This window comes from Sciurus carolinensis, chromosome 13, assembly GCF_902686445.1.
Source record: "Sciurus carolinensis chromosome 13, mSciCar1.2, whole genome shotgun sequence".
Lineage (NCBI taxonomy): Eukaryota > Metazoa > Chordata > Mammalia > Rodentia > Sciuridae > Sciurus > Sciurus carolinensis.
In genome coordinates, this window is record NC_062225.1 from 73,486,068 (window position 1) to 73,506,450 (window position 20,383).

Here is a 20,383-nt window from a genome sequence, read left to right on the forward strand (position 1 = left end):
AGATGCAGTACTGCTCCCATACTCTCCCCACCAGTCTACCCCAAAGCCAGGTAGGAGCATTTCCAGAGTGTAGAGGAGCGATGGGTATTTGCTGGGGCAGTGCCTGGCAGCTCTGCTCCTAGCTCGGGTGAGGAGTGCTAGCGGGGGAGGTGGGCCAAGCCCTGAGAGTTTCCAGACATAAGCTGCCTTGCCAGGGGCTCACTAGTGCTGGAAGCAAGGAAAGATGCAGGCCTGGGTGCGGGGAAGACCTTTCTTTCCCCCTTATCCACCTACTCCAACTTGAGTTGAGCTGGGAGAGGGGAGGGGAGGAGACCGACTTTTAAAATGATGGGCCTTTAATGGCCAAAAGTGAAGAGAAAGCAATGGCTCTTCCAGCAAATGTCACTAGAGGAGAGAAAGAAGCAGCAAGCAGTTACTGGGACAAAACACAATCTTTTTTTCTTTTTCTTTTCTTTCTTTTTTTTTTTTGTACCGGGGATTGAACCCAGGGGGGCTCAACCACTGAGCCACCTCCCCAACCTGTTTTAAATTTTGAGACAGGGTCTCACTAAGTTGCTGAGACTGGCCTTGAACTTGTGATTCTAAAACCTTTTCATGTTTCTCCCTACTGAATTCAGACTGTTCAGTGGACCATCTTCTTTGGATGAGGATAGAACAGGGAAAGGCAGTGCTAGAGAGGTGCTGGAGGAAAGGGATCTGGAGGGATGGTGGGAAGGGAAAGAGGGAGAAGGAAAAAAGGAAGGAGGGGAAGAAGAGAGAAGTGCACAGAAAGAAGAGAGTGAACGCAAGGGAAAGAAAAAGGACCCCCATATGGGGTGTTGGGCCATATCCTAGGGCTCCCCACTGGGCTTTGGAGTGAATGTCAATGTCCTTTGAAATGCCCACTTGCCACTGCTCTCAGCCCTGCCACACCCTTCCTTTTTGCGCCCCAAAAACTCTCTCTCAAGTGGTCAGAGAAGCCAAGTGAGACCCGAGGGGCTCTGGAGCAGGCAATGCAAGAAACTCATCTCATGGGCACAACCAAATCAAACCTAAGTCAGACCAGTTTCCAGGCCTCTGGGACATCTTCTTAAAGACCTATGAACCCCTGAATGGCTCCCTGGTCCCGCTGGAATGTCTTACTTGGCCAGCAGACTCATGAGGTAGGTGGAAGTGTTGGTGTCCAGTCTCAAAGGAGGCACGGTGACATAGGCGGCCGCGTGGGACCAGTCCTGGTGGTAGTAGTGCAAGCCTGTCAGTGTGGCATGTGCGGTGGTGGTCTCGGCCAGCACCACCTTCCCTGCAAGAAAAAGAGGCAAAATGGTAACTTGGAAGTCACTGAGCCCAAGAGATCACTGGCCTGAGCTCTTTCAGCTGAAGGAGCTAAAGGCAGAGATAGGAAAGGACATCCCCAAGCTTGCTGGGGCATTGAAAGCCTGGCTTGGTCCAAGTCAGGGACTTCTCTACTGTCCTAACTCTGGGCAAAGGAAATAGCAGGACACAGACTCTGAGGCCAGACAGCACTAAGCTGTGCTTTGAGTAGCCCAATTTGGCCAGGGCATGGATGTGTGAAGGGAGCAGCAGGGAGCTGAGGCTTGGTGGTGGGTGGCAGGATGCAGGGCACAAAGGCTGGGCTAAGGGGCAGTCTGACTGTCTTCTGAGCTGGCAGGTGCTGTGAGCAGCTTCAGAAGAACTGCTGGGCTGGGATCCATAGTAAGGCCAGAGGGCAGGGAGCTAGGAGGGGGATCTATCTAGCAGGCTGGGGCAAGAGTCCAGATGGGACCCCACCAGGGGCTTCAATTAGGGGAGAGGGAAAGGGTGGGGTCTAGAGGGTAAAACTGTGGAAGTCTGGGGTGCTCCTGCTTCTGACTGACATCCCTAGGGTGGTGACCATGACTTTGTTTCCCATTACTAGGCCTTTGCTAGCACCCTGCGCTGGACAGACTACACACAGACACAAAGCCAGGTATTGCCAGGGCATCAGGGCTGGGAGCTGCACAAGTGCCCTGCAGGGCTTGCACACACGGCTCCAGATGGCTGGAAAGGGAAGTTGGGCTCAAACACTGTCTTTCCTCCAGGGACCTCTCTACACTCCCGGAAATGCCCACTGGAATTGGCCCAGGGTTTTATGGTAGTTGTGGAGGCAACCGTTAGTCAAATCTGAGACCAAAAAGACACCAATTAATGAGTCAACTTAGATACCCAGAGAGGTGACAGACATTTCTGTAAAGTTGTGCTGCACACAAATGTGTGGAGAAGGCCCACTTCCAGGAATGAACCTCAGCGAGGGCGGGGCACTCTGAGGCCCACAGTAGCAGAGAACAGGGAAGGGCGAGTACACAGCCTGGCCTCAGAAGCCAGGCCCACTGTGCACTGAGCTAGCGGGCCCTGAGGTCTCCAGTCCCACAACACTACGTGCACCCAAGCCTGAGCACTCACCTTGCATCTTAGCAGCCGCAATAACGTCACCAGCAGAGATACTGGACACATTGACCAGGTAGATGGGACAGTGAGTCTGAACACAAGAAATAGTGGGAAGGAGGAACATCAACCCCAGAACAGGTAACAAACCAAATTAACCCTGGCACAATCAGTCCTGGAATGGGTACCTCCCTCCCTGTCACTCAACCCCACTCTCCAGGTGACAGTCTTATGCTGAGCATGCAGGGCTGGCAGCAAGAAGGCAGCGGGTGGCAAACAGTAGAAGATCCTGCCAGGTAGGCCAACCCACGAGGCAACCTTGAGTCAAGACTGTCAAGTTCGAACCTCCCATTTTCTCCCATCCAACCGCCTGGGCTGTAATTTAAAGGGAGGGACTGTTTTTCCTATTTTACCTTCCTGTTTATAAACATGATGACCTAGAGATAGTTGTATATTATATCCTTTATCTAAAATTACAATGCCTGCTGTCTACAGGCTGCCTTATCAGGAGAAAGATGAACCCTGGGAAGAACAAAATACAACAGGGTCAGGGTGCAGAGTGTAGAACAGACAAGATCCATCTTGTGAACAGACCTGGACTGTCAAATTGATTAGCTTTTCCTCTACTGAGCTGTGTGGCTAGGGTCCATGGCTTAACTTCTCTGGGCACATGTCTGAGCTAGAAACCAAGGAGCTGCCTTTTCATTGTTTAGATCTTTCCTTATTCTGGGGTAAATTTCCATCAGGAGGTAATTGCTAAAGTAACTATTGTCACAATAATGAAATAAGGTTCTTGTCTAACTGCCAGACCCATAAAGAGCTAATGGGAAACTGTTTCATCAAATGTTATTCTGATGCTTTCTCTGGTAATCAAATTAGGAGGATATAAGAGTTTAGGAACTGGCCTGAGGTTTGATGTGCATGATATAAGTCAACTGACTACTTCTGGGGCTGGTGGTGGGGGCAGTACCAGACTGAACTCAGGGGCACTCAACCACTGAGTCACATCCCCAGTCCTATTTTGTATTTTATTTAGAGACAAGGTCTCACTGAGTTGCTCAGGTTGACTTTGAACTTGTGACCCTTCTGCCTCAGCCTCCTGAGCCCCTGGGATTACAGGTTTGCCACCAGAGTGCCTGGCTACATCCCATATTCTTGAGACCACACCTCCCTGCTTAACATCCTTTGAGTGACCCAGGTCATTCCAGAGGGGAGGATCCCTATTAGAATTTGAGGGGCTTATTAATACACAGATTGATGGGAACCACCCTCAGTTTCTGATTCAGTGGGAGTTTGTGCTTCTAAGTTCCTAATTCTGCCAAATGATGCTGATACTGCTGATCTAGAGACCATGGTTTGACTATGGTCTAGCTGCTGTTCTAGAGGCAATAGTCAGATTATCTGAAAAAATCAAATGGACTCCTTTAGCGATGGTAGGAGCAATGGGTTCTACTGTCTATGAAGTGCTTCCCCTTCCTGGGCTCCTTTGATCTCACAACCACCCTGTGAAAAGCAAGTGATATCATCATTCCAACTTCATATAATGAGATGGTGGCTCAGAGTGCATGTGGTCAAAAGCTGGGCTAGGTAAAGGCTGAGTCTAGAACTTCTGGCATCACCATCCCTTCACCATCCCCTGCAGGTTCCCACCACCCTCCACCAGGGCCTTCTAACATCGAGGGGGCTTTCCCCTGAACTACCCCAAGGAAAAATGTTTGAAAACAATGATGTAACAGCGTAGGTCTAATTGATTCTCTATGCTGTAAGTCTACCTATTCCTCCAAAAGAAACAGATTCCAGTTGCAGAGAGTCTCTGGGTCCCCCCACCTTGCCCTGTCTCCCTGGGCCATTTACCCTTGAGCAATGAACTAGGCTTCAACTAGCTCAAGTTGGTGGAAGAGATTGCTGGGGGCAAGCAGGATGCGGGCCAGAACTCCAAATAACACTCCACTTGGCAAACAGAGTTGAGTCCTGGGAGCCGGTGCAGAGTGGGGCTACACGGGATCCCTGCAGCGACTGGGCTACTTACCCTGTTTGCAATGGTGATGACCCGGTGAGTTGCTTCAGCTTCTAGCTGTTAGAAACAAAGGAGAGGAAGGAGCCAAGCTTCAGCATCTCCTTGAGCCACACCAGCCTGGAAGCCCTTGCCAGGAGGGGCTGGCTGTACCCTCAGGGGCTGACAGGGGGCAGAGCCCAGGGGCACCAGGCTCCCAAATTCTGCTCCCACGGAGAAAGGGTCTTGGGACTTAGAATACCATGCACATCCTTGCTGGATGCGACTCAGGGCTTAGTTAAAAGGCAATGAAATAAAGTCAAATAAACAAAAACCTGGGGTCTCATTTCTCCCTGTCTTCCTGCTTTCTCTCCGTTACCACCTTGGAAATGCAGTAAAGGAGCAACAGGAACTGATGTCAAGCTGGAGATTGCCTAGATGGGGTTCTGCCCTTCTACCCTACTGGCACTGGTGCGAGGTAACTCAAAATATCTCTACACATTTCCAAATGGCTTCTGGGGAGCAACTGCCCTGGCACTGACCGAGGACCCTCCCTTTAACCATCAGGTGCTGCCCTTGTCACCACCTCAGTGAAAGCCTTACTCCTTCCTCACGTAACCTCACGCAGCAGGTACAGGCCTGGGCACACCCCTGCTCACCCCGTTCTCACGGGCACCCTCAGGGGGTCGGCTGTGATCTGGTGCAGCCTCCTCTACCAATTCTGCAGTGCCCAAAAAGGACCTATATTCAGGGCAGTGGGGGACAGATGCAGGGCAGGAGGAAGGTGGGCCACCATGGCTTCTGGTTGACAGTGGGACCACATATCCTGTCTCCTTGACATCCAACCACCACTCTGCATTTGAGAAAAGGAAAAGCACTTTCTCACACACACAGCAGAGGATGTCTGAACACTCACACGGTAAGAAGGCATTGTTTATCTCATATGGTCCCTCCAGAGCAGAAATCTTTAGCAGGGGGACTAGGAGGGATTTGTGTCAATACTCTGCAAAACTATACGCAAAGATAAAATCAGAGGGCAGAGGAGAACAGAGCTTTTAATTTTTTTTTTTTAATTTTAAAAATTTGTTCTTTTTAGATATACATGACAGTACAGTGTATTTGACATACTGTATACATTCATGGAGTCTAACTCTCCATTCTTGTGGTTGTACATGATGTGGAGTTACACTCGTGTATTCATATATGAACATGGGAAAGTCATGTCCAATTCACTCTACTGTCAGGGCTTTTAATTTCCATCTCAGTGAGTAAGCAGGGGAGAAGGCACGGGCAGGCAGGTGCCTTCCATTTCTGGTGGGAAGGGTTCCAAGGTACTCCTCAGATTGGATCTCAACCCTCAAATGCCAAGTCCCTGGTTTATGGTTTGACTTCCTTCTAGCATCTAAAAAGTCCCTTTCAGTTTCTTTGTCTCCTGATTCAGTTTTGGGCAAGGCAACTCCTGGAGTTGATGACATCTTCCCCAGAACAGAACGGGGTGGGGTATGTATGATGTCCCACAACTATCTCTTTCAAGGAAGCTCAAGGTCAGGTTGGCCTCAGCAAGGAGGAAGTTGATCCCTGGGAAGCTTCCAGATGGAAATTTCACCCAGGGAGGAAGTGATATGACTTATAATTTTGACATCTCTTCTATCCTACTGGATTCTGTGAGCCTACAGAGAAAAGCTGACAGGGGACACAGGAGCTCTTTCTTACCTCCTCTGGACGGCTGATCTCAATTCCTTCTGGGCCTGTGATACCCAAATCTAGTGCTTCCTTAGCACCCTGCATAGTAGCAAAAGAAAACTCAATCATAGAGATACAAGAAAATATCGAATCCAAGGGACAAAAAAATATGTTAGACACAGTTACCCCAACAGGGTGGCCATGGGCCTCACTTCTGAAACAGTCTTCCGAAGAGGAAACCCAACACCCCAGACAGTAAGTTAGGTTCTTCCAGTTCTCACTTCTTAACTGCCAAGCTATACTTCAGTCCTGATTCTTTCTTTTTAATGACAGAACAAATATTTTTCTCTTAAAAATATAGTTCCATAACTAGCCAACAGGACAGGGATGCCAAAGACAAACACTGTTGATTGGTTTGAAAGTCAGAGTTTTCTCACTGGAAATCTAGATAAATCTCTATCTTCAGCAACTCCTAGACCCAACCTTACCTCCAAACCCAGGAGAACCCAGAGGTCTATCCTTCTTGGTACCAGAGATTAGATCTCTACACTATTTCAGTTCCTTCAAAGAGGTATAGGAACATAGAAAGCTGATTCTTGTTTGTTCTGTATGTATGTCAAATCTCATGAAAACTATTTCTAAGAGGTGTTCCAAATTCTTTTGCTATAATGGACCTTAAACATCTTGCCACTAAAACTTAGAGAGGTGTTTTCTATATACAGTACATAAATTTGGATTTTCTACCAACATTTGGCACTGATAGTGTTCACATCTCACACTTTATTTTTTAAAAATTGTTTTGCCTGAATCTTGCAGTTATCAGTGACAGGTGGTCAGGACACTCCCCCTTCCCCCGCCCCAGCAAATTGTCCCCATTGATACCATCCCCATCTGCCACCCGCTCCTGCAGACTTGCCTCGGCCACAAGCTCCCCGTTTTCAGCGTGGACTCGGGGGATCGCCCCGATATCCTTGCAAGCATGTAACACTTGATATAGCTCATTATCCCGAAGCATGTACAAGTCCTTGTAGGTCATGAACATCTGGAACGAGTTGACGCCCTTCTCCCTCACCAGGGTTTCCATTTCTGCTTTTACCTGGAAAGTTAAATGGAAGGGCAATGCCAGGTGAGTACTGAGATCCCAGAGACAAAGTGGCAGGCACTGGCCCAGCAAGGACACTGGCCAGCCCCAGTTCAGCAGTCAAATCTCCTTATGACTCCCCTCAACCTGGCAGCGTCTCACTTTCCTCTCACCCCCAGGCTGCTGTGAGGTCACCTGACCAAGAAGATGCTTAAGTCCTTTGAACACTGTCAAGAACAAGAAAATGACAGGAGCTGTGCTTTTAGATTATCGGCTGGCCTCTTAGATGATTGGTGTGCTTTTCCTATCACGTGGACATGTCCTGGGTCTGTCCCTCCAAGCCAGTCAGCCTCCTTGATAAATGTAGGAAAAACAACTTTTATTCCTGTGGCCTTTTCTCCAGCCCCCAGAGTGGAAGCAGTGTCACAAAGAAGGCATATTTATGCTAAAAAAACAGAGACTGGGAAAATCAAATTAGGAACAAAATAAAACATGAACAAAGCTATGTAAATAAGGGCATTCATCCCAACATTATTTATGTTAGGGAAAAAAATGGAAGCGACACTGGTCTAACAGTAGGAAACCAACTTGAGGTTCATCTCCTTGCCAGAATGTTAGGTGGCCCTTAACATCAAAGCTCACAAAGCCTGTGCAGCAACACAGAGTGAACAGAGCTGCTGTGGAAAAGCACATCCGGAGACTGGAAAGAAATAACCCTGAAACAACGAGAGGGATGTTTTGCGTGCTTCCTTTTCTTCTTAAAAATTTGTGATTAGGGGCTGGGGTTGTAGCTCAGTGGTAAAGCACTCACCCAGTGCGTGTGAGGCACTGGGTTCCATCCTCAGCACCACATAAAAATAAATAAACAAAATAGAGGTATTGTGTCCATCTGCAACTAAAAGAAATTTTTTAGAATTTGTGATTATAAAATGATATTTGTTATAAAAAAAAAAGACTTTAGAATTCTAGATGAGTGAAAGTCTCCACAATCTCTGGTGGCTTTAGGGGTGGTTGATCTGGCCCCAATGCTGCTGGGAATCTGCATGGATCCTCAGTTTCAGGCCAATTCCAGGGGGAGGCAGAGGGGCTCCAGGCGGGGGTGTCCAGAAAGAAGACACCATCTGAGATAAGGATGCATTTGCCTGGTACCAGCAGAGGGGCCTTCATGTGTGAGGACTCAGGGCTCCAGTGCTTCCCATAAGTGCCGGGTGAGAAACGATGGGAAAGGCTGGGTGAGCCCCCAACTCAAGGCTAAACAAGGGCAGAAGTAGAACGGGGCTTTTAGTTACCATCTCAGAAGGGGGTCAGACCCTTTAGAGTAAGGTCCACAACTGCACATTTTGTGAAACTTATATGTTAGTTTTATGGTACTGGGGCATCCAAACTGCTGGCACCTGGGGCTTGATAAATAAAGGAAGAATGAATGCACTGTCTACTTCCCTGGGTAATAAGCAATAAAACCCCAGCAATGAAGCAAAACCTAAATGCCTGTACTCTGTTTTCTGAAAGAGAAAGGAAGTAGGAATCCAGGGAGAGGAGCCTGGGCTCTGGTCCTTGGGCCTGAGAAGGCAGAGGACAAGAAAGTCAGAGGCCAAGGGCACAGATACCACATGGGCTCAGAAGCTGGACTGAGAAAGGGCTCAGAGGGAACCAGCCTCAGGGAAGACTCAAGTCTTCTCCCAGTAAAAGCTAGAATCCTGTAGGAAAGAAGCATCCCAGGGCCATTTGTCCCAGACGGTGCTGAGCCAGGACACGAATGACCTCAGTTTCGAGACTTCAGTTCAATGCTATCAACTCCCAGTGCAAACAGGACACCACCCTCTGTACCTGGGCTGTCTCAGCCCATCATTCAGCATGTTCCCCATCAGGGGTCAGTGACACCTCATGTGCACATAAGATGCTGAGCGCCTGTGGTCAGAGCAAGGAGCCAGTGTTCTCGAGGCCTGGCCTCTAGAGGGTCTCTAGCCTCGGACTCTTTTGCAGCCTGGGGCTCCCTGTGTCCACTGGAGTTATGGGTTAAGCAGGGCAGACCCACCAGCTGTCCTTGTGAGTTTCTTCAGAAAATGGGGGAGTCAGACTCGTGGTAGGAGAGGTGCACACAGGCAGGAGAGAACCAGGCCTCAGGTGGCTGAGCCCAAATGGGCCTCTGCCCACGAGACCTCTCAAGCCATCTTTGAGGACTCTACCAGCAGCGGTACCTTGGGTGCCCACCAGGTGATCCCCACATGGAGGGCATAGTCACAGCAGACCTTGGGGTCAGCCAGACCCCGGCACTTCTCATACGCATCCACGAGGGAGGTCTCCTTGTCAGGCAGGACGTGGCCGATGATCATGGTGGTGCCTCCAACAAGCGCTGCCTGAGGAAGAGAGGAAAAAGCAGTGTCTTGTCACAGTTCTACCGGTACCCAAGTCACTGATGTGGTGAGACATGGTGCTGAGGGACACCCAGGACAACCACAGAGCCCACCTCACGAGAGGCTGTGAGGACCAAAGGCAGCAAAGGCTTGGGAAACCGTTAAGTGGTTATACCAAGGACAGAAGCCAGTACGTGACCTCCGTCTCTTACTTCATCATTACCGTGGGTCCAGCACACAAGCCTGCTTATTCCTCAGTCGGAAAAACAATTTAGTGTGTCACCACGCCCAAGGCAACCTCTACTTTTCAGGTAGGATCTCCCCCAGGTGACTTTTTGTTGACCCCAATATAAATATGACATGATCAAATGCCATAATCTAATTTAATGTAATATAAAGCATAATCAAATGTCCATTTATAACATTTGCTAATTTAGTTACACACAAATACCTAAGCTAATCCACAAGTTAATTTGGATCTCTTGTTGTGTTTTCTTCTCTCCCATTTCATGAAACAATATTACTCCATCTTTTTAACGGTCTCTTGTCTTCAGTCTTTCCAAGCACATTATTTTTCTTTAGATAGAGCACTTTTTAGATGACTTTCATTTATCAGTGAAAAACAATCCAATTCAGTCTCACAAAATTCTACTTTTCAAAGAAATCTTTAAAAAGCCTCACTTGCAATCATAAAACATACTATCAGCGAAAATTACTAAACATATATCAAATTCCTCTTAACTTTATTTTTATTAATTGATTTTTAAAAATTTGTTCTAAATTTGTTGTACATGACAGTAGAATGCATGTATACATTTTGATAGATCACATATAAATGGAATATGATCTCTCATTTTTCTGATTATACATATTGCGGGACCACATTGAGCATGCAGTCATACATGTACATTGGGTAATAATGTCTGTTTCACTTCACTATCATTCCTTCCCCCATACCTTTTCCCCTTCTTTCACTCCCCTCTACCTAATATAAAGTAATTCTATTATTCCCTATCCCCCACCCATTGTGAATGAGCATCCGTGTGTCAGAGAAAACATTCGGCCTTTTGTTTTTTTGGATTTGGCTTATTTCACTTAGCATGATATTCTCTAACACCATTAATTTACCAACAAATGCCATAATTTCATTTTTCCTCAAAGCTGAATAATATTCCATCGTGTGTGTGTGTGTGTGTGTGTGTGTGTGTGTGTGTGTGTATACATATTTTCTTTATCCACTCATCTGTTGAAGGACATCTAGGTTGGTTCCATATTTTAGTTATGGTGAATTGAGCTGCTGTAAACATTGATGTGGCTGTGCCACTGTAGTATGTAGATTTTAAATCCTTTGGATATAAACAAGGAGTGGGATAGCTGGGTCAAATGGTGGTTCCATTCTAGTTTTCTGAGGAATCTCCATACTGTTCTCCATAATGGTTGCACCATTTTGCATTCCCACTAGCAACGTATGAGTGTACCTTTCCCCCACATCCTCGCCAACATTTATTGTTGCTTATGTTCTTGATAATTGCTATTCTGATTGGAGTAAGATGAAATCTTAGAGTAGTTTTGATTTGCATTTCTCTAATTGTTAGAGAAGTTGAACATTTTTTCATATATTTGTTGACTGATTTCGTATCTTCCATGAAGTGAAATTTCTTTCAACTTTGAAAAACAAATTTGGCCAGGTGACATCAGTGTTTGTGTTTAAGGTAATGTGTTGTTCCCAAACAACACTTTGTTATTAAAATTAAAATAACTCAGAGTGATTTGGAACCAGGACTCCAGGTTGGATTCCTGTTGTGCTACCTCATAGGTGATAACTGCAACCAGGCAACTTCCTGAGATGCAGATTCTTTGTCTATATGCAGCGACAGCTTCCTAGCTGGACAGTTGTAAAAGTCAAGTAGATGGTCACTTATGGAATGGATCTGGTTAAGTGTCCTGATGTGTGTGTTTGATTATTCAGAATGTAGGTGTTCACCTGTTTTCGGTATGGGTAAAAAACATAATGGACTTGTCTTCATGATTTCATCCTTCTCTATTCAGTTAAATCCTTGACCATAATTCAGAAATACTGCTAGGGAATAAGGCATTGAGAACTAGTTGCATGACCAAAAAATGAAAAAAATCTGGCAACCTTGTCTATGCTGAGGTGACTGGGGCAGTGAGGATATTCTCCATGCCTTCTTGGGGGCCCTCAGTGGCTTGACTTGCACGGCTTCAAGCAACCAACAGAGGGTGGTAGTTCTGTGACACATGTAGAGATGGGTGGGAGAGAGAGAAGGGGAAGCACGAGGCAGATTGTAGCTTACTAGCTGGCTTCTATTTCTGATTCTGCTGGATCCTGCCAGGCTGATTCATCTGCATAGCAGGTGGTTGTACTCTATTTTGTCCTGAAATGCATTTCTTGCTTTTACACGTGCACATGGGGGTGTTTGATATATTGGGATTTTACACACTAAATTGTTTTATTTTCTGTGGTTCCAGATTGCTTTCCTTTGCATCCCTATCAGTACATCTGTAGGCTTGCAGAGAAAAAAGGGAACCTGAAAACAATACAGTGTCCTTGATATTTGGGGATCCCAGGGCAAGAAAGGAAAAGAAGGTGCATGTGCCAAATCCATAAATATTCAAGAGGCATAAAGCAAGCTAATGAACTTACACAGAGTATATTCTATCCTTTGACAAATATATCCATATGACGACCAAAAGGGAAAGGCTTGTGTTTAGAATTTTCTGGGTCTTCACTGAACTACACCGAGGGAGAAGTTGGCCTCAGCCTCTGCCCGCCCCACCCAGCCCTCATCGTCCACCTGGATTTACCCTGCAGCCCACAATTCTAAGCTCAGCAAAATGCACCCCCGGGCTTAGTATGCATGTACTCATGGTTTACAAGTTCACATTTATGTAGGCCTAAAAGGGATCAGGACTTTGTCAGGGAATTGCAGGGACCCAGAATGGTCTAGGAGTGGGTCTGGGCAGACATGGCCCCTGAGCCCCAAGAGGAAGGGGTACAAATTGTCAGAGGGCCCAAGCGGCATCCTTTAGAGTTCAGCACCTGGGCCAGAGTCCCTTTCTTGTCTGGGTCGAAGAATTCTGGAGGCAATGTGGGGCATTCGGCTGGTCTTGCCTCTCCATGTATCATTTGTGATCCAGGAATAGCTGTGTGCCCCCTTTGCACCTCAGCCCACAGGGTACAGAGAGGGTCAGAGGGCACTGGGTAGGAGAGTATCTGGGAAGGCCTTCAAACAAGAGTTCACAGGGTCAGCACACTCTTGCAGCTGGGGGCTTGGGAGCCCAGCCCGCAGCTTGGACGTACGAGTACTTGTCTCCTCTCGGATAAGACACACAGAGCTGGCTTTTAAAATATGTGCAGTTTTGACCCCTGAGTGAACGCTGCAGGCTCTGTCTTCACAGCAACGTGACATCACGGATGTGACAGACTGTTTTGGTGTCAGCCCACAGCCAATCTTGGAGAGATCATCCGTGGAGCATGGCCCAGCTCTGTTCCCGAGGCTTTCAAAAGGACTGTTTAAAAATATGCAGCCATGTGTGTGTCGGGGAGTGGGGGCACGAGGGGATGCGGCTCAGTGGCAGAGGGCGTGTTCAGGGGGCACCAGGCCCTGAGCTGGATCCCAGCACACAGAAAAAAATTTAAATGAAATTTAAAAAAGCATCTGAACCCCCGACCCTGATGCTTAAAACAAAGAAAGAAATGAAATAATTCTGATGCAACTGAAGCTCTCCATTCTATTCCCACCCCTGTCTTCTCTGAGGTTGATAGAAATTCCTCCCATCTATGTTTTTATGCTTTTACTGTTTTTTTTTTTTAAATGGACACAAAAAGTATCCTACTGCCTATATCCTTTTGCAACTTGCTTATTTCTTACTTAGTATTTTCTTTAAAATTTATTTCATTCCTTTTAATTCATTCACGATCTTAACATCCTTCATGAATGTGTTTGTTTCTGAGTTCGTGGGCATTTAACCTGGTGTTTGAACATTCTTGGGCACCTATGAGCAGAGCCCACACTCAGAATGTGCCCTGCCAGGAGGTGGGGTTACAGTTTTGTGGTGTGCACACTGCCAACCACCCCAGACCCAACCATGGAAGAGCTGCCTTGCTCGGGCCTCCTGGGCCTGTAGCTGACCAAAACTGCCAGCTCACCAACCCAAACCATGGTTATTATTTTTTAAAATTTAAATTTCTGTCCAGCTAAATCTTCCCCACTATGAATGTGGGCAATTTTTATTCTTATGTAGGACTTCACATTTCTATGAATAGCTAGAATATTTAATCTGGGTACTAGGACTGTTTGTTTAACCAACAGTCACAGCACACCATTATACACATTGGGCAGGGTACAAAATTTAATTTTACTATTTCCAAGAGTTACCCTTACTTTGTTGTTGACATTTATGACACACTGTTGGGGGGTAAACCTGGATTTATTTGATACTCAGTAATGCTCCATTTGCTCCCTAAAAACACCCATATACTTAATGGTAATCCAAATGACACAATTTCCAGGTACATAGTTAGCAAAGAGCAGGACCTTATACTAGAATTCAGCCTAGACCTTTCCTAAATGCCATCTTTATGGTTCAGAAGTCCATCAGACCATTGTGGGGCAAGCAGGAGTCTCCATTAAGCAGGCTCTGCTCACCAAGTTGGAAAGAAACTTCAGATCTTAAGCTCGGTCAGATGTGATTTACTTGCCGACCTCACAGTGTTAGGTACTTCCTCACTTACCAGGACACAGATCTTTGATCTTGCCATCTTCCATACTGCCACAGACCCGATCATGTTTTTCTGAGTCTCCTGGAACAATAGTTTCTTCCTCTTTCTGCAACCTCCCCCTCCCTGCCACAATTTGGTTGTCTTATTCCAAGGCCAGGAACCAATGGGTCAAGGTACAAACTTTGTGCTATGTTTTGAGAAGGCAGTTGGGTCAGAGCCACTCTGTCAGATTCTCTTCCACTGGAGGAGGGGAAGGAACTTTCTAAGCATGTTTTCGTACAAGTGCATGATAAAGGGGTGTGTGCTGAGGAGGTGACTGGAATCTAAAAAGCAGGATCTGCTATGATCCAGATGTCTGGATTAAGGGAAACTCAGGGGGATACTACATTGAGAATCAGATGACAAGTATTTGGATTTGTCAGGGTTTGGATATAGTTTAAGTTCAGGTGTTGAAATGTACTCCTCATTGTGAGGTATTAAGATGAAAACTTAATCCTACTATGGTGATCAAAGGTAGAGACTTTGGGAGGTGATTAGGGTTACATTAGGTCCTCGGGATGGAACCCCTGATTAAATACTGATGGCTTTCTAAGAAGAGAGAGACCAGAGGATATACAGACACATACTAATATTCTCTATCTCTTGTCTGTCTCAGAGCTCTGCCAGCAAGGAGGCCATCACCAGATATACTCCCTCAGTCTCACACTTCCAGAAGAGTGAGCCAAAATAAATTTTTTTCTTTATAAAGTATGCAGCCTAAGGTATTTCATTATAGCAATAGGAAGCAGATGAATACAGATATGCTTCATAAACTAATCAGTGGAATAAAGACATGTCTGCATCTCTTAATGCAGTTGGGGAAGCCATCATCTGTTCAGATGGATCTGTTCTCTGAGAATTGCTGAACCATTTCTTTTTCTTTTCATATTAAAATTATCTTCCATTTTTTTGCTCACATCATCCTTAAGTACAAGAGGGGGAAAAATGTACCAGCTCAGTAGTTTTTCTTTTGCTTGGGGTAACTTCCTTCACCTTCATCGTCTGTCTTCTGCTTACTGGTCCTCTGAAAGGCCTGGTGTTAGTAGCTTCCGTAAAGAGGAGTTGAGCATATCACCAAGTGAGATGATGTATATATGGTAGTTAAAACTATGCCTGACAAACACGCTTCCCATCCTGAAACACAAGCCCACCAGCCAGGGCCAATTTCATGGACCTTCATGTACTCTGGAAGGCTCTGAGTTTGGTTTAATGTTCTGTAGTCACTATCTGGAAATCCTTAATAATTTTTTCTTTAAAAAAGGAGCTCCAGTCAGGTATTGTGATGCAATCAGGGCAACTCAGGAGTCTGAGGTAAGAGGATTGCAAGTTCAATGTCAGTCTCAGCAACTTAGTGAGGCCTAAGCAACTTAGTGAGACCCTGTCTCAAAATAAATAATAAAAAGGGCCGGGGATGTAGCTTATTGGTAAAGCACCCCTGGGTTCAATATCTAGCACAAACAAACAAACAAACACCAAACTAAAAAAGGAGTTCCACGTTTTCCTCTTGCACAAGCCCTGTAAATTATCCATTTCTTCCACCAGCTCACCATCTACACTGGCTGACACAGTGACCAGGACAACTCACCAGCTCACACTGGGGCTGTGGACAGTTGATCAGTTTCCCTGACAAGGTTGCTGGGATGCAGATCCCCACTTCATCCTCTTTGGGTCCCCCACCCTCTCTTATCAAAGGTCTTCTCTGAAGAAAACAGCTTCTTCTAGGACACCCAAGTGCTGCATCGTCATTCCTGGAGGCCACTCTCACTGTCCCCTCCGGCCACATACAACTCTCAAGTCTTATCTTGAGTGATAATTAGCAGCCTGTTGAGTTTATCCTGCCGCTGACGGGTTCTCTAACTTGCATGTTGACAAATTGGTTGCACTTCTGAACTTCCTTTTACTCTCCACTCCGACCTTCTGGGGCCACATCTTCTAGGGCATGGTCCCACCTCCTGACTTCTCAGTGCTGTCACTCTAAGTGTTACCAGGTCTAAAACTCACACTTTATTCTTTCAACTGTCTTCAGGGGAAACAGGCAGCATTCAATCCACAACATACTTTAGGAAAGTCACACTTTCCATACTAAACTGGTCTGCTATGTAAAGCACATTAATGCTATATTTGGAAGCAAACTAGTATAGTGACATGAATGAGACTTTAAGGCAGGAAGATCTAGGTTGAAATCCCAGCTCCATCACTTATGAGTTGTAAGACCTTGAGCAAGTCACTTACTCACTTTGAGTTCCATTTTACAAATTGGGATAATATTCCTTATGGGGTTGCTATGAGAACTAAATGAGACAATGCATGGAAAGCACCCAGTCTGGTGCCTGCACATAGTAGGAGTCCAGTAAACTGTGGTGATTGTTGACAACAGCATAACTTGTCAGCAGCACTAATGCACCCACTGTGCGCCCCTGCACTGAGTACAGGTGCTCTGGAAGAAGTGAGAAGATAGAGTCCAACTCACAGACAGGGCAGGAAAGAAGTTAATTTTTAACAAAAATGACTTCCAAATACTATGAGAGCACAAGATAATATTAGTAATGATGGCGAACATCAAGTTCAAAGAAGACCAGAGGAAGGAAAAGTCATATTCAGACCAGGAGGCAGTGAGCTTGGAAGGTGAGCATGACACTCAGGGTAGCAGGTGGTGTGGCACAGTCAGGGACATAACCAGAGGACAGAGAATGGGCCTGCTTGGTTTGGGTGGAGGCAAATCTGATTAAGAATCAAGTGTGTGGACTTTGATTAATCTGGATTCCATCTAATCCACAAGTTTGTCAACTTCTAAGTATGGACACTTATCAGCATGGTAATGAGGGAGTTCAGGAAGTGTGGGCTGAGGAGTTTATGATGTGCTGAGAGCGCTCTGGCACTCTCCTTTCCCTGGGATGGCCTTCTAATGGACCTCAGGCTTCCAGGCAGAAGAAGACCATGGAAAGCTGCCTTTGGGTACAAGCTCAATGGCAGTGTTGGGATGACAGACCTGAATTTGGGGACTGAGATGGAAGGGGCATGTTATGGTTTGAATGTGAGGTGTCCCCCACAATGCAAGAAGGTCCAGATGAGAAATGATTGGGTTGTAAAAGTCTTAACCCAATCAGTGAATTAATCCCTGGTGGGATTAACTGAAGTGGTAGGGTGTGGCTGGAGGAGACTGGAATTGGGGTGTGGCTCTGGGGTATATATTTTGTATCTGGAGAGTGGAGACTCTCTCTCTTTCTCTCTCTCTCTCTCTGCTTCCTGATGATATGAGCTGCTTTTCTCTGCCACACTCTTCTGCCCCAATGTTCAGCCTCACCTTGAGCCCGAAGGAATGGAGCCAGTCTTCTATGGACTAAGACCTCTGAAACTGTGAGCTCTCAATCCTTTCCTCCTCTGTAATTGTGTTGGTCAGATCATTTAGTCACAGCAGCGAAAAAGCGGACTAAAAACAGGGCATATTTCCTGGAGGAGGTGGTGAAAATAAATAATGTGGGAGTTTTAAAAGTGTCTGAAAAACAGTCTCAGGGGAGAAAATCAAATTTAGGGGTGGGGAGTTTTTAGACATATTGAGGTAAGGGTTCATTAACAGATATTCAGGTAGAGGTGAAAATCACTGATAACTAGGGCCATCACTGAGCACCTGTACTGCGTGTGTTTAATTTCATAGCTCCTTGTGGAATGGTGCCATTATTCCCCTTGATCAGATGAGGAAAGTGAGAGTTGATACTCATATGTATTGGGCTGGGAGACTTCTTCCCATCCATTGAGGAGGGGATGTGGATAAAGAGGTAGATACTCACAAGTCACATGGAGGAGAGCTGAACTAGGCTTCTTAGCAAAAACAGGAAATGAGGCAACTTGAATGTAGAAGGGAGACTGTTAGTGAAGAGGACGGGGATAAGAGGGAGGGGAAGGGAGAGGGTAAGGGCAGGTGATGGGGGGGTGGAAATGATCAAAATGCTATATGCATGCCCCAGAATACCACAACGAAAGCCACTATTCTGTATCATTAATATGCACTAGCAAAAAAAGAACTGAAATAGGAAAGAAGTCATATTCCTGAAGAGAAGGTTTTGGGAAACCAGGAATATTGGTTTGAGTCAAGATGAGTTTAGGGCAACCATATGGAAAATGCCCTGTAGAGTCAACAAGAGAGGAAGTCACAGGGCTTGGCTCAAGTCAAGGTGGTATGCTGTGAGCCAGGAGCTAAGGCAGAACTGGCTGGCCTAGCTGACAGGGTGGGTTCAGGCAGAAGTCCAGCACGGTTACAAAATGGGGAGGGGTTCCGAGGTGGGGGCTGAAAGTAATATTTGCACTCTTGAGTTTGCTAGAAATGTAATTCAATTCTGTGATGGTGCATGGGGGCAGGAGGTGATGGCGGAAGAAGCTGGGAAGTTTGTAGGCTGTCTATTAGGGTTTAAATATGAAGGTGTCCCCCCAAAGACTCATTGTTTGAGGGCTTGGTTCCCAATTCAACAAAGTTCAGAGGTAAGGCTTTTGGGAAGTAAATGAATCATGACCTCATCAGTGGCTTAATCCACTGAAAGACAAATGGACTACTGGGAGGTAGTGGAAACTGGGCGGGGGGGGCATGATTGGATGGTGTAGGTCATTCAGGGCATGAAGACGACATCTTGTTCCTCGCCCTCCTTCTCTATCCCTTCCTCTGTTTCCTGGCTGCCTTGAGCTGAGCAGCTCTCCTCCACCACACCCTTCCACCATGATGTTCTGCCTCCCCTAGGTCCAAGCAATGGAGTTGGTCAACTATGGACTGAAACCATGGACCAAAAGAAATCTTTCCTTCTCTAAATTGTTTCTCTCAGGTAGTTGTGACAGCCTTGAAAAGCTGACTAATACAGACCTGGACTGCAGTCCTAGCGGTTCACTTAGGGATCCTCTGGACTCGGGCAAGGAAGCCCTGGCTGGAGTGAATGTGGGGGCCGTGCCCTGAAGGAGGTGTCTTTGGAAGTGAAGCAGGCCAGGATGGAGAGGATCCCAGTGGTGGATGTATTCAGTTTGAGGACCTTTTGTGGTGCATAGAGGTGTCTAGGCTGTAGCTATAAATATGGGAGTCGTCAGCAACACATTCCCTGAGAGGTGGTTGAGAAGACCATCTGGTGAGAGTCAAGATGAAGACAAGACCAGGAGGGAGACTGGGAAGGATACTCCCAGAGCAAGCCCAGGCTGGCACAGGGTTATGGAATTCAAGTCGCCTTCTTGACAAGGTACAGACACTCCCTATACTTACTAGGTTCAAGAATAGGAGGGCTGAGGTTAAGATGCAGCTCCTCCCCAGAACCCTGAGCCTTGACTCCCCACAGGTAAGCAGACCAGCGCCCCTTCTGTGTGTCAAGGACAATGAGCACATGTACTCGGGAAGGACTGATTTCATCCTTTCCCAGCTCCTGCTCAACAGGTAGACTCCAGGTGTGTACCACACTACCTGCAACAGCCATTGCTGCCAAGTGAGGGAAAGCTCTGTGATTTGTGTGTGAAATCCTTACCACCTCCTCCCAAGCAGCCTTGCTAATAAGGTGCAGGCTTGATGGCTACACTGTGGAGCAGCCAGGTCCTACATGGTCAGAAGGAGACTGGCCAAGGACTCCCAGACCTGTCCCTTCTGTCACAAATTCCTCTACACACAGAGCTGGCTCTCTCCACCGCACAGGCAGCAAGGCTGGCAGCAGAACCACTGACTGGAGCCTGGAACGGATCCCTGCAGAGGACCCTGCGGGGAAAGATGGTTCCAAGGCTTGAGATCCTCACCCCCGAGGGCTCCAAGGCAGCAGGTAGATACTCCCCAAATGAAGCTTTTAGATGAATTAGACCCAAAGAGAATCTCTAGGATTTGCAAAAGCAGCCCAAGGCCCTGTCCCTTCTGCCACATGCATGGAGCTCCTCAGGAGTGCATGGTCAGTGCAACCAAGTACTTGCCTCTTTTAACCTTCAGACACCATGAGAGGCAGACACTGCCATCATCTCAGCTTTTCAGTGACGAGACAACACTGAGATCCAGATATTTTTACTCCAAACCCCATACTCTCCTGTGATACTGAGTCTGATCCTGCTGAATCAGTAGCTAAGCACTGAGCTTCCCTGCC

The 20,383-nt window shown here is 46.6% G+C and overlaps 1 protein-coding gene across 1 annotated transcript in view; it reads right to left on the reverse strand.

The window, feature by feature from the left end:
- Nucleotides 1-20,383, reverse strand: part of Dpysl5 (dihydropyrimidinase like 5) — an 86,978-nt gene that overhangs the window by 13,671 nt on the left and 52,924 nt on the right. The window contains exons 3-8 of the mRNA XM_047522749.1: nucleotides 9,356-9,514; nucleotides 6,993-7,172; nucleotides 6,107-6,175; nucleotides 4,430-4,474; nucleotides 2,419-2,494; nucleotides 1,123-1,279 (exon numbers count right to left, since the gene is read on the reverse strand). Of these exons, the coding sequence (XP_047378705.1) occupies nucleotides 1,123-1,279; nucleotides 2,419-2,494; nucleotides 4,430-4,474; nucleotides 6,107-6,175; nucleotides 6,993-7,172; nucleotides 9,356-9,514 (686 nt within the window). The remainder of the gene's footprint in view (nucleotides 1-1,122; nucleotides 1,280-2,418; nucleotides 2,495-4,429; nucleotides 4,475-6,106; nucleotides 6,176-6,992; nucleotides 7,173-9,355; nucleotides 9,515-20,383) is intronic.